The sequence below is a fragment of the Neomonachus schauinslandi genome, chromosome 11 (assembly GCF_002201575.2).
Source record: "Neomonachus schauinslandi chromosome 11, ASM220157v2, whole genome shotgun sequence".
In the NCBI taxonomy this organism is placed as follows: domain Eukaryota; kingdom Metazoa; phylum Chordata; class Mammalia; order Carnivora; family Phocidae; genus Neomonachus; species Neomonachus schauinslandi.
This window is the reverse complement of record NC_058413.1, coordinates 102,231,728-102,246,030: the sequence shown is the minus strand read 5'-3', so window position 1 is coordinate 102,246,030 and position 14,303 is coordinate 102,231,728. Positions and strand designations below refer to the sequence as shown.

Below are 14,303 nucleotides of genomic sequence, written 5' to 3'. Positions count from 1 at the left end.
CCCCCCCCCCAGGTCCTCTGTCTTTGTGCGTCTGTCCCTGTTTGCGGGAGCCCTTGTAATGTGCTGATGACCCTGAAATTGCCTAGGAATATTCCTTTCTGTTTGTGCTGGGAACTGCACTGCTTCTGAATTGTCAAATATTTATGGATATGTAAACAAAGCCCACATTCTGTGAGTGGCTCTGGCTACCGGCCTGCGGTGGAGGGCGTGCTCCCAGCCAGCCAGCAACGGGGTGGGGACACAAAGGGTTCTGAAAGAAAAAAGGAGATTGGTACTGTGGAGAAACAGTTTGCATAACATATGCCCCAGGAGCTGACAAGGGCTGGAGGAATGTTTACTGCCTAAACATTCCCAAGGAGAGTTGTTGATTTTTCCCCATTGGCTTTGTTATTTTTTTAAATGTCTGCCTTTGAGATCTCTTATCTGCCACTCCATTAAGGACTGGTTTAATTAATGTGTGCTAACTTTGGGATCATATCCAACCAGGCCTTTCCCAGGATGATTTGCATTATATGAACATAGATATCCATCAGTTTGGCTTTTGGTTTAGTTTGCATTTTTCAGGCTGGGAGAAATCCGATGGCAGATTAGACAGAAAAAGAAGAGATTTGACAGGCAGAAAGTCAGCACCCTAATATTCCCTGCAAACAGAGTTGTTTTAATTCACAGCCACATGATCACAATGAGAATTCAGTTCCATTATAGAATACAATGGGGCTCACAGCATCCACTGGGCTTCTTAACTCTTTCAGTGATGAGTAAGTTGCATGCTAAGCCACATCCAGGATTTCTGACTTATTAGTATGCCTCAGTTAGAGCCCGCTCAACACTTTGCCACTAACAGAGTTAGTGCTTCTGTGACGTTGCTCTCCCTTAGCTCCCCGTGGTGTCTTATAGTTGTCTTACACCTTTTGCCACACTCCATGGGATAGCCAAATTCATTTGATTTACTAACGTCTTATTATTAGTTAGTGCTTGGTAGACCAACCAGTGGCTGGATTTTAAACAGTTTTTATATACCAGCATTTGTGATGTTAATTTGTGTTATATTTATTGAAACAGGATTTAACCTCTGTAACTCTTGATTGAATTGAGACAGAATTGAAATATAAAATGGGGACGCACTCTTAAATCTTTCACTGAGCTGATAGGTCTCATGATACCTACCTGCATGAGCAGTTCCAAGTTTTGTGAGTGCTAAAGAATACAGTTTTGGGGGGCCTTCTTTAAGAATAAGATTACAGATTATGAGTTGATCTTTGAACAATTTGGGGTGGGGGATGGCTAGGGGCACCAAACCCCTGCACAGTCGAAAATCTGCATGTAACTTTTGACTCCCCCAAAACTTTACTAATAGCCTACTGTTGACTGTAGGCTTTACTGATAACATAAACAGTTGGTTAACACCTGTTTTGATTGTTATATGTATTACATACTGTGTTCTTAAAGTAAGCTAGAGAATAGAAAATGTTAAAGTCATAAGGAGGAGAAAATATACTTGCAGTACTGTACTGTATTTTGTAAAAAAAACTTCATTATCAGTTGGACCCGTGCAGTTCAAACCCGTGTTGTTCAAGGGTCAAGTGTACAATATTAGATCGGGGCTTTGGGAGGGTCAGTGCATGTGAGGGGCCCTAGGGTTTGAGCTTCCTTAGCTTCAGGGTAAATGTGCCTCCCCTCCATATTCTAAAGAAAGCAAAGCCTGGTGTGGGGAGTGGAAATGAAGGAGGACATCTCTCTGTAAATACGTTTTCCTTCTTGTTCTATACAGGTTGCCCTAGGGAGTAAAAATTCAGAGTTATTAAAACAAACAAAAATCCAACAAACCCAAGTCAGTGCTCTAAATGTATTTTATTTTTTTAAGATTTTTTTTTTTCATTTTTTAGTAATCTCTACACCTAACATGAGGCTCGAATACACAACCCTGAGATCAAGAGTCGCATGCTTTACAGACTGAGCCAGCCAGGCGCCCCTAAATGTATTTAAAATAATTCATTGTAATGAACTTATCTAAGGAAGGATAATTCTTACTGCTTTTAGTTCACTTTCCGGTTGTAGAATTCATTTTGAGCAGCTGGGGCCAAGGAGACTTGGAGTGGATGATTCAGGTGCATCCAGAGAGATGAAAGGGTCCTAAGCATGAGCCCGACAAAAGGAACTCCCGATAGACCCAAGATGAAAAATTGGAGGTATCTAAGGACCAGAAATTACCAAGGAGATTTTGATAGGAAGCTCAGTTGTGATTTCAATTTAGGAAAAGCTTAGCAAGCTCAACTCTGGACTCAGTCATCTGATGGGAGTCCATTTTCTTTCTGCTTCTGTGGTTATTCAGGCCTTACTGCTCAATGGATCCTTACCTGAAGATGAACAGGAGAGGCCCTTGGCCCTCTGTGAACCAGGAGTCAATCCTGAGGAACAACTGGTGAGTTCCTTCTTTTGTGACTGGACACCAGATAATCTGGTTTCTGTGTTTGATTTACTTTTAGCTTTTGACTCTGTTGTCCTCACCTTCTTGAAATGCTCTCTTCCCTGACTCCGCCTCTCCGGGTTTTCCGCATATATTTTTGACTACTCTTTCTTCCATCCTCCCTCCCTCCCTCCCTCATCAACAAATAGTTATTGAGTGCCAACTACGTGCCTGGCACAGTTTCAAGGTAGTGGAGATTCGGTGATGACAAAGCAGACCTAAGACATCACCCTCATAGAGTTTACATTCAAGTTCCCTTTGAAGCATCTCTTTTTCTGCTGATGCCTTAAATGCCGGTGCTCCTCAGAGTTCCCCTCTGGGCCCTCTGTTGTCTTATCCGTTCACCTGGGCAGTATTATCTGCCTCCATGGCGCCACTCCCCGCCTGACTCAGATGTTGCTTCTCAAATATTGATTTCTAGCTCAGCTCTCTTTGCGGAGTTGTAGATTTGTATGTGCAGCATGTAACCACCTGCTGATCATCTCCACTTACATGTCCCATAAGCATCTCACTTCATTGAGTCGTAAATTAAACAGCTTTTCTCTCCCCACCACCAAAACTACTTGTCCCTTTGCATTCTGTTTCTGATCACTGTCCATCCACCCAGATACCCAAAATATCATCCTTGAATCCTTCTGGCCCTTCCCTCTAGGTCCAGTAGGTCACCCAGCTCTGTCTGTTCACTTTTTAAATATTTCCATCCACTTCTCTCCATTCACACAGCCACCACCTTAATTCAGGCCTCCGTCCAGTATGCTAGCAACCTTCCAGCTGGTTTTCCTGATCCCTCTCCTGTCCTCCTCTAATTCGTTTTCTAATAAACAGCAACAATAATTTACCTCCAAGGCAAGCTTCATTTTGTCATCCCTTTGCTTTTTCTCCGACCCCCCGGGACCCAGCACATACACACTTGTCTGAACTTCATCCACAGTCCTTTCCTTGCACTGCCCTGTGCGTGTGCTTCCATCAGGGCCGGCGGGGAGCCGCCGCCTGTTCTTCTCTGAATTCACAGTACAAGGCTAGCATCAAAAAGGTGCTCAGTAAATATTTGTTGAATGAATGACCTCTGAATTCCACAGCATAGCTGCATAGCCATCTCTTTGTGCCTTATATTTAGATTATAATCCAAAGTCGTCTGGATCAGAGCAGGGAGGAGAATCAGGACCTAAAGGTATGTCAGAACATGTGCCTTTTTTCCCTTTGAAAAAATTTATGGGAATATCACACACCAGCGTCAGAACAGTGATGGATATAGAGGAAGGGATGCAGACTTGGGACTTGAGCTGTGTCTGTTTTATGTCTTTAATTGAAAGAGAGAGACAGGTCCTAAATATGGCAAAAAGGTAATGTCTTTTCAGTCTTGGTGGTGAGTAATAGTTATCTGTGTCATTGGTTCTACCTTTCTTTATGTTTTAAGTGTTTCATAATTTTTCTTTTTTAATTAAAAATGGGTCTAATATCAGTATGGTCTTTTTTGTTTTTATTTATTTATTTTTTTAGATTTTTAAAATTCATTTGAGAGAGAGAACGTGCACGTGCGTGGATGAGAGCACGAGGTGGGAAGGGGCAGAGGGAGAGGGACAAGCAGACTCCCCGCTGAGCAGGGAGCCTGCCGAGGGGCTGGATCCTAGGACACTGAGATCACTGCCTGAGCCAAAGGCAGACGCTTAACTGACTGAGCCACCCAGGTGCCCCCAGTATGGTCTTTTTTAAATAATTTTTTAATAATTTATAAGGTATACAACATATTGATTTGATATATGCATACATTATGAAATGATCACCACCACACATAGTTATGTGTGGTGAGATGAGAACTTTTAACATTTACTATCTCATCAACTTTCAAATACACAATACAGTATTATTAACTATAGTCCAGTATGGTCCTTTATAATGACTTCTTCCCAGAATGCTTTTAGTTCAGTGGGTTTTAACTTTTTTGGAGTCATAGGTATATGACTAAAGACATTAGCGCTCTCTCCAGGAATATGCACACACACTCAACTGACTTGAATTTTTAGTAGAATTACTTTCGAGTCCATCTGTGGAGCCCATGTTAGGAATTCCCCATTTTAGATATGGTAATTCCAAACTCTTGATGTGATTCAATAGAAAAAGAAGAGAGTAGGGTCTGGGGTCTGGGTGTTCCTCTCCTAAAATCTTTCCTAATGACAATTATATACATGTATTTAATCCATTGTAAAGGGTGGATGATTAGTATTTCATTATTGGGCTAAATGTGTTTTTGTTTGATTTATAAAGAATAATGCCCACTTGGACAATCGAAAGTATTCTAACCCTTTGCTGAACAAATGACATTGGGGGTAGGCATATTAAGATATGATTGTGTGTTTCAGTAAGGGAGACTTAGATGATCAGGATTAGGTTTTCCTGTCAGTGAAGAGTACTAAATGTAGGAATGACAGTCTGTGGGGATGCGTGGTATCTTCTTTCTTGGCAAGACTTCTCCACCTGCATTTGGGCCTGGGTAGCACAGGGAAGAACGGGATGGGTCTCGTTCTTGTCTCTGTGAGGCAGCGGAGTTTACTGGACCGGACCTGCTTCCTGCCTCAGGAGAGGGTTAATTATTCATGGAATGGTTATCTGAGTTTTGTGTTCTTACTGACAGAATGAGGTAATGCTTCTGATGCAACCCAGATGCTACCATCTGATCTAACTATATTTGGTTTACAGAAGGAGCTGCTGAAATGTAAACAAGAAGCCAGAAACTTACAGGGGATAAAGGTAAAAAGGAAGACATTTAACCTTTTAAATAAACAAACTCTACCTGGTAAAGCTATCTACTGCTGAGCATGGGTGGGAGTGGGAGGAGGGTAGTTGGGTCTGTGGGCTTGTATACATCTGCAGGAGCCTTGGACAGGCCGTGTGATGCTAGAAAGTGCTTTGTGGATGGGAAGTGAGACACGTTGAGGAAAATACCTGTGTTTTGCTGAGGCTTATTTCTGGTGGTTACGACTCATGGCGCTGTCCCTTCCCCCCCTATGGCACCCTGGCAGTTTTTGTATGTAAAACAATCAGTTTTTATAGTTTTCTTCAATTCTAAAGAAGAATGTCCTCTTAAACATTGTAATTTACATAGTTTTTGAGTAGTTAATAATATTAAATGGCCTGAAGTGAAGAAGGTCTAAAAAGATAATCCTTGAAAAATCTGTCGTCCTGCCATATTCTCCACCCCCCCCCCCCCCCCCCCCCCCCCCCCCCCGCTCCCTTTCCTGGAGGTAACTTGGCCGTTATCAATAAATATGTATGTATATGATTTTTTCCCCAAATAATAGTATATTATACATGCAGCTTGACATGTTGACCTTTTTTACTTAGCGTATCTTGGAGATCATTCTATTGATACATAAAGACCTTTCTAGATCTTTTTTTATGGCTGCATAGTATGCCAATGTGTATTTATATGATAATGTAATCAGTTCCTATTGACGGTCTTTTAGGATATTTCCAGTCTCTTACTAATACAGTGATCTGGCTAACAGCCTTGAATATATGTTGTTTCACCCAAGTGGGAATGTATCTGTTGAATAAACACCTAGAAGTGTGAAAAGATGTTCTTAAGCTGCTGCTTTTCCCTTCTTCTCTGCACTCCCATTCATGGGCTAGACTGGAGGGCAGCTCAGCAGTGTTTGTCAGAGTCAGAGTGTATTTCATAGCCTTAATCCTTTGAGATACTTCAGAAAACAAAGTGTTCTGTGCTCAAATAAGCTTGAGAAGGGCCCTGTAGGCTGGAAGAGTCCCAGTGAATAACACTATACTAAAGGACCTGAGAAAGTCTGTCATAGAAAGGTTGGCTTAAAAAAGTTTGAAATTATTAACCACAGAAGTGCCTTTTCTCCCATGCAACACTTACTAACACTTTGGGAAAAGTTCTCTGAACTGCTGATGCCAAGGGGCATCTTGGACAACCTTTGGCACGTACTGTCGTGGCTTAAGAATGGACCCTCACATTCTCTGGAGCCCGCACCATTGCTTTGCAGTCTGTAAAGAGAGAAAAGTCAGGGCAGATACACTGCAGTGCAGCTCCAATCCATGAGTTCCATATCAGGCCACCATGGTTGGAAAAATGTGTTCCAGCTGACCCTTTTAAGTATGTACAACCCACATTTCTTAGGCATGGTAGGAACCAAGAGGTTCCAAGCTGAGGGAAAGATACCCTAAAGCTGGTAAGATCGTAGACAGTGGAAGAGAAACCATCAGTCCAAGAAGAGTTCTGAGCATGGAAATATAATCCCAATCCTGGTCCAGACTCGGCATTGGAAGGCAATGGGAGCAGGGTGGGAGCAACACTCTGGAAGACAGGGTGGGAGTGATTCCAAGGATTCTGTGTGAACAGGGTGGCAGGCAGAAATAGGGTCCAGCCCTCTAGGAGATGGGGGCTTGGCAGAGAATGAGAAGGAAAAAGAGCTCATCTAGATTCAGTATTTAAATGCCCAAGATACGGATGAGAAAGCCACGGTGGGAGGAAGGCGAGAGCATTGTCCATGGTCACTGTCGTGAAGGTAAGCAGTAGACTTGTAATTTGAATCTCGGTCTGTCGGATCCCAAAGGGCACTGACTCTCTCTCTAGGGCATCATGCTGCCAGGAATGCAGTGGAGGGTAGGGGTGAATAATAGGTGGAGGAAAAATCAGGTTTCAGTCAGCTACGTAGGACGATGGATAGGACTTTGCTTTAGTTGCTAGCATCCTGGAAAGGGACAGAATAATTCCTGCTCATCTCTTTATAGCAAGACCTCATACTCTTTTTGTCTCCCAGTTTGCCAGAACTAATGCTGGATACGCAGTAAGGGGTTTAAAACTTGTAGTGATAACTGGCTGATTGATTAATTGGGACCACAGTAATGAGTATGCTTTTTTCCCCAGGATGCCTTGCAGCAGAGGTTGACTCAACAGGACACATCTGTTCTTCAGCTCAAACAAGAACTGCTGAGGGCAAATATGGACAAAGATGAGCTGCACAACCAGAATGTGAGCTAAATGAATGAACTTGGACCTCATTGAGCCCCAATAGCAAAATAGGATACGTGAAGTCCTGTTAGACATGCCATCCTAATCTCTCTTAGCTTATTTCTGAGGTGCCCGCCCTCCATGTCTGCAATTAGTTTTACTTCCTGTTAGATTCATCTCTGTTCCTGGCTGGAAGCCCATTTCACACTGGCCTCGAGCCCTTCAATTTTGAGGACACTGAGATAGAGGCAAAACTGTGGTGCGACCGGTTGATTATCCTACTGAAACCGAGAGCAGCCGGAGGGCAGCTGTGTGTTTTCACCATAGCTGTGCCCTCTCTGTGCTCTATACTCTAGTAGCCAACATCCACCTGGTTACTACATAGCTGGTTCCCTACCGGGCTTGGCAGACAATACCTCTGTGCCAATTAATTCTCTCTTTTCCTTCTTGCAGGTGGACCTGCAGAGGAAGCTAGATGAGCGGAACCGGCTCTTGGGAGAATATCAAGTAAGTATGCATATCAGTTTGGAAAGGATTTCCATTTGACCTTTTATGGATGTTCTATTGTTGCTATTGTTCAAAGAGCTCTTAAGTACCCAGTTCTCATTGCTGCTTTCTGCAAGGAAACCTTCTGCGTGCCTTTGATTCGATAACCCTGAAGAATAGATAGCATGTCTACGAGAAGGAGTATAGAAGTAGTTGTCTGGAAACTTCCATCTCAACCTTTATGTCTAACTAGCATGCGTGGCATGTAGTGGTCCTCCTACAAATGGTAGTTCCCTCCTCCTTACATTTCCAAGACTCCTCTGTGGTGTCACATGACTACGGTGTGGAATTTCTTCCTGTGTAGCTTGAGGAAAGGACTCTTCCCCCTGAGGCTCTCCTTTGCTCGGGTGGAACTTGCCGGGCCCGCGGTGAGCTGTTCAGCACGCTTGGCTTTGCTACCGTCTGAAAGCTCTGTCTCAATTGCAGAAAGAGCTGGGGCAGAAGGAGCGCCTCCTCCAGCAGCACCAGGCCAAGCTGGAAGAAGCCCTCCGGAAGCTTTCTGAGGCCAGTTACCAGCAGGTGGGAACATAGTCACACACTGACTTCCTGCCCCTCCAGCCCGAAGACATCCTTTTCTGATTCAGTCTCTTATTTGCAGGTGGATCTAGAGCGGGAGCTGGAACAGAAAGACGTCCTTTTGGCTCGCTGTATGAAAAGAGAGGCAGATGAGGTAACTGGCACCTTGCCCCCCCCCCACATCTGCAGGATCAAAGAGGCTATTTGGTGAGGGGGTTAAGAGTGCAGGTTCCAGGGGCTCCTGGCTGGCTCAGTCGCAACAATATGCGACTCTTGATCTCAGGGCCTTGAGTTCGAGACCCACACTGGGTGTAGAGAATACTTAAATAAATAAAACTTAATAAAATTTTAAAAAGAGTGCAGGTTCCAGGCAAAGAAAATCTGGTTTCGAATTCTGGCTTTTCATACTTGCTGCCATTGTGTGACCTTAATTTGCTTTGCTTTGAGCCTTAGAAATAAGAGTCATTGAAAAAAAAAAAAGAAGATTCATCTGAAAAGAAGAAAAAGAAATGACTCATCTGGAAAATGAATAGTCCACTTGGCACAAAGTCAGGCTCAAAAAATATTAGTCATTCTTCTTTTTTTTTTTTCCTCACCAAAGCGAAGTCTGGAGGTGCTGGAGCAGCATTCTCAGGCCCTCTGGTGGCCGGGCTGAGGCGAGGTTGGGCATCTCCAGGCTGAGGCTTCCATTTTGCTCATTCCTCATTCAACAGTGCCAACCAAGTATCAAGTACAGGGGTTACAGCAGTGAACAAAAGGAGGGGAAAAAAAAAGTCTGTGCACTCATGAGGCTTACTTTCTGAGAGCGACATGAACAAATACACAATGATATACTCTGTCAGGAAGGGATAAGTGTAAATAAGAAAAGTAAGACAGGACATCTTGGTTTGGAATTCTCCCTTATAACAAGCATCACTTCTTCTTGCTGCTATAGGTGACCAACTACAACAGTCACAACTCTCAAAGCAATGGTTTTCTCCTTCCTGTGGCTGGCAAAGGAGCTGCTTCAATCACTCACAAAGGGGTAGGTTCTTAGGGTTTGCGTGCAGACCTCCCCTTCCAGCTAAAACCAGAAGAGTAGCCTAGCCTTTGCCAGCGCCCTGGGCCTTTTATACCCCAGTTCCCAAATTCTTGCATCTGTTGAGTGCGTAAGATGTGAAGCTCTTGCTATCCACCATGAATAATTAGCGGGCAAACAGTAGGCCCACTTCTGTGAAGGAAAATTTCTTACCGTTCACACCTCCTCCCTTGAAAATAAAAGACCTGTCCTGGGAGGCTCTCTCCTGTACCAACTTAAGCCCGGCGTTTGGGATGTGGTTAATCGTACGGCGCCATGCCTGCTCAGCGGCACCTCCCTTCTGCCCACAGACCAGCGACCTGCAGCTCGTTCGTGACGCGCTCCGCAGCCTGCGCAATAGCTTCAGTGGCCACGACCCTCAGCACCACACCATCGACAGCCTGGAGCAGGGCATCTCCAGCCTGATGGAGCGCTTGCACGCCATGGAGACCCAGAAGAAACAGGACAGAAGGGTAATGCTCTTCCTGGGCTGGTTCTCTTGGGCAAGCACCCAAGAACTTAGTTTGATCAAGTTTAGTTTAATGAGGGCCATGCTAACAGACAGGAAGACCCTGTCCAAGGTTTTCCTCTAAACGGAGCCGACTCTTCATCAGGAAAGGCGTTCGTGGTAACTCTTGCTCCTAGAAATTGCGTGTTTAAGGAATTGTGGTTCTTGACCCCACGGGGGGGGGTCTCTCTTTACTGCTTCTTGCCCTTCCTCTTCTCCCCTGAATGAGCTTGGCATTGGATGTGGAAATAATATGGGAAAATGCACTGGAAACTAGAAAGCCTTTTATAAATGTACATCATTATTGTTAGGATACACTGTCCGATTTTATATACTGTGGAAGATGTGGTAGAAAAGTATATATTTCAGGTACAGTTTTATGATTTAAATTTCTTGGATAAATTCTCCTACTGATCATAACTCTTCACATTTTCGTGTGGTTCCTCAGGTTCGGGGCAAGTCACCCAGAGCTCAAGCAGGTAGTGAATACCGGGAGTCCTGGCCCCCTAATTCAAGTAAGTACTCATTATTGCTCAGGAAGGACTCCCTAGCACATTAGATCAGAAATTTCGTGTTTTTCTTGCTACCAACATTTTGAGAGTAGAATTTCTCTTGTGATACTTCACTCTTACATTGTTTCTATAGCAATACTTAAATCAAGTTACTTCTAGGACTCTGAAGATACATACCATCGAAATCACCACCATCACCCCAAGTACCATTTAGCCACTTGCAGGATGCTGCTGACTCAGGCTAAAATATCTTTGGAAAATCTACAATATCAAAACATTTACACTGAATACAGCAAAATATAAGACAACAAGAACACACACAAACCATTCTACAGTCCCAAATAGCACAGAAAATTTCCAGTCCTTCCTGAAGGCAGGAAGTTTAATTTCTTTGGAGATTTTCCTTAAAACCGGGTGTGCAGGTCTTTCAGTTTGAGTCCTGCAAAAGATTTGCGCCACTTAGTGGCCACGCCTGAGAAGTACTTTAACCTGCTCTGTGCCCTCTCCTTACAGTCCTTTCCCTGTTCCTTCAAACATGCTGGAAACCTACGCTGCCTGTAATTTCTCTTTTATCGTGTATGTTACCTTTTGCTTTAATAATGTCCACATTTTCTTATCTTTTTATGGTCTACCCAGGCCTAATCTAAAAGTCCATAATAATCTACAAAAACCAAATAGTAAAAAGCTGACTGTAACCAATTTTGTCTGTTCCATATGCAATTTTGAAAACTACATTAATAAAAAAAACAAAGTAAGACACTTAAGATATTGGCACAATAAGAAAGGTAAAATGTTTTTTGTAGGGTAAATAAAATAATATGTAAGCCCCCAGGTACCTTTTCTTCTTGAATGAGGGATTTACACTGGGAACAGAACAAATTATATTAGTACCAGAATTAGTTTCAATTTCTTTTTCTAGCATTGTTTTGGAACAGTCATTTCTGTTCTTTTTTTAAGATTTTATTTATTTGTCAGAGAGAGGGTGGAGGGGAGTGTGTACAAGCAGGGGGCGCGGCAGGCAGAGGGAGAAGCAGGCTCCCTGCCGAGCAAGGAGGCCTATGCTGGACTTGATCCCAGGACCCTGGGATCGTGACCCGAGCTGAAGGCAGACGCTCATCCAACTGAGCCACCCAGGCGCCCCTCTTTTTATTTTATTGTCATCCCCTTCAGTACTTTCTCTAGGTTAATATAAACTGCCAGTACAGAGAAGTCTAAATATTTGGAAATTATTCTTTAAAAGTCTGATAAATTCCTCCATTCCTGCAAAAACCCTTTTGTGTATTTGTAGTACTTATCCCCAGTACTGCAAATAAATTCATAGGTGCTTGTAAACTAGGATGTTAATCTGATTTCTCTATTCACAAATGAGCTACAAGGTCTCTCTTCTGAAAACACAAAAGCTTGCGTAACTCGCTGGCCCTCTAGCTGCTGACTTTTTTCTCTTATTCCCTCCACCAAACCCTGAAAGAATAGTCTACCACTTGTCCTCTTTCCATCCTTTCTTCCCATTCACTACTCAAGCCGCCAGTCGACTGTTACTCAGCTAATCCACTTAGTGTTCTTTTTGTTGGATCAATGTTGACCTTCTCGGCCTTAATCAAAGTGGTTACTTTTCAAACCTTATCTTCCATTGACTTTTCCAAATCACTTACTGTTGTTGAATAGTCTCCTTCTGTACACGTTCTTCCTCTTTAACTTCAATGCCAATCAGTTATTCATTCAGCAGATATTTATTGAGCATCCATTATGTAGTACCTGTGTCAGACACAGGAGATACAGAGATGAACAGGATGGACGTTTGCCCTCTTTGGATGTGCAGACCATTGAACTCAACAGTGTCCTTCTCTTGTCTTCTCTGTCAAACCCTTGAATGTCGATGTGTCCTGGGATCCATGGGAGGTCTAGACCTAGGCCTTTTCGTATTTTTTTTAGATAATCCCTTCCACTCCACATATTGCATTCCATTATATTTTGCTGTGTTCAGTGACTTACACTGAAGTCACATTACTCTTAATGTGCTGATTATTTTTAAACTTTAATCTCTAACCTCAGCCCTTTTCTGAGTTTCAGGGCCGTATTTCTGAATGACAACTAGATATCTCCCTGTAGGTAGAAAGGCATTTCAAGCTTTGTGTCCAAAACTGGACACAAAGTAGAGTGGGAAAAATATGGAGTATGGAATCAAACAAATCTGGGGTGCAGTTTTGGCTCTCAGCAGAGTGTGTGATCATGCGCAAGGGTGTTCATATCACTGAATTTTAGTTTCCTTGTTCATGAAATGGAGATAATCTTGAGGGATTAGGAGCGTTAAGTGAAATATTGTATGCAAATAATGTGGTATAGTGTGTGGCATTTAAGAGGTGCAGGCAAATGTTAATACTCTCAGAATACCTTCCAATTATTCCCCTCTGCCTTATGCCCTGTCTTTCTCCATTTCATCACAGCCAGATCTCCTTAAAGAGTAATCTTCTCTCTGAATCCACTTCTTTTTTTGCCTTTTACTCTTTTTTTTTTAAAGATTTTTATTTATCTATTTGACAGAGAGAGAGATAGCGAGAGCAGGAACACAAGCAGGGGGAGTGGGAGAGGGAGAAGCAGGCTTCCCGCTGAGCAGGGAGCCCGATGCGGGGCTCGATCCCAGGACCCTGGGATCATGACCTGAGCCGAAGGCAGACGCTTAACGACTGAGCCACCCAGGCGCCCTTGCCTTTTACTCTTAAGGGAAAACAATAATAATTATTTCAGATTTAAAAAGTAATACAGTAGAGGGGCGCCTGGGTGGCTCAGTCGGTTAAGCATCTGCTTTGGCTCAGGTCATGATGCCAGGGTTCTAGGAGTGAGCCCTGCATTGGGCTCCCTGCTCAGCAGAGAGTCTGCTTCTCCCTCTCACTCTGCCCCACCACCCCTCTTGTGTGCTCTCTCTCTCAAAAAAAAAAAAATCTTAAAAAAAAAAAGTAGTACAGTAGATTAGTGGAATAGAATTGAGAGTTCAGATAAAACCAATGCATCTCTGGTCATTTGACCAGCAAATAGTCTCTTCAACAAATGGTGCTGGACAACTGGATATCCACATGCAAAAGAGTAGAGATGGACCCCTACCTCACACCCTCACACCATGTACAAAAATTAAAAATGGATCATTGATGTAAATGTAAGAGCTAAAGCTAAAAACTCTTAGAAGAAAAACGGAAAATATTCATGACCTTGGATTCTCAGTCAGCAACAAAAGAGAACAAAGCATGAGCAACAAAAGAAAAAATAGGGAAATTGGGATTTCATCAAAATTAAAAACTTTTTTGCATCAAAGGACACTATCAAGAAAGTGAAAAGACAGGGGAAAAGAAAGTGAAAAGACAAAGAGAATAGGAGAAAATACTTGAAAATCATATATCTGATAAGGATCTAGGATACAGAATACATAAAGAACTCTTACAGACTGACAACAAAAGACAAAGAAATCCAATAACGAACAGGCAAAGGACTTGAATAGGCATTTCTCCAAAGATAAACAAATGGCCAATCCACACATGAAAAGATGTTTAAAACCAAGAGTCATTAGGGAATGCATATCAAAACCACAGTGAGATACCTTAGTTCTAAAGGAATGAAAAGTAAGTGTTGAGGATGTGGAGAAATGGAAGCTCTCATACATTGCTGGTGGGGATGTCAAATGGTACAGCTGCTGTGGAAAACAGTTTGGTGGTTCCTCAAAAACTTAAATATAG

At 42.9% G+C, this 14,303-nt stretch overlaps 1 protein-coding gene across 2 annotated transcripts in view; it reads left to right on the top strand.

The window, feature by feature from the left end:
- DIXDC1 (DIX domain containing 1) overlaps positions 1 to 14,303 on the top strand; it is a 59,660-nt gene that overhangs the window by 37,341 nt on the left and 8,016 nt on the right. For both annotated transcript variants that reach the window (XM_021696586.2, XM_021696587.2), the window contains 10 exons: positions 2,333 to 2,422; positions 3,585 to 3,638; positions 5,165 to 5,215; positions 7,356 to 7,460; positions 7,893 to 7,946; positions 8,412 to 8,504; positions 8,584 to 8,655; positions 9,436 to 9,525; positions 9,870 to 10,031; positions 10,515 to 10,581. In XM_021696586.2, the coding sequence (XP_021552261.1) occupies positions 2,333 to 2,422; positions 3,585 to 3,638; positions 5,165 to 5,215; positions 7,356 to 7,460; positions 7,893 to 7,946; positions 8,412 to 8,504; positions 8,584 to 8,655; positions 9,436 to 9,525; positions 9,870 to 10,031; positions 10,515 to 10,581 (838 nt within the window). The remainder of the gene's footprint in view (positions 1 to 2,332; positions 2,423 to 3,584; positions 3,639 to 5,164; positions 5,216 to 7,355; positions 7,461 to 7,892; positions 7,947 to 8,411; positions 8,505 to 8,583; positions 8,656 to 9,435; positions 9,526 to 9,869; positions 10,032 to 10,514; positions 10,582 to 14,303) is intronic.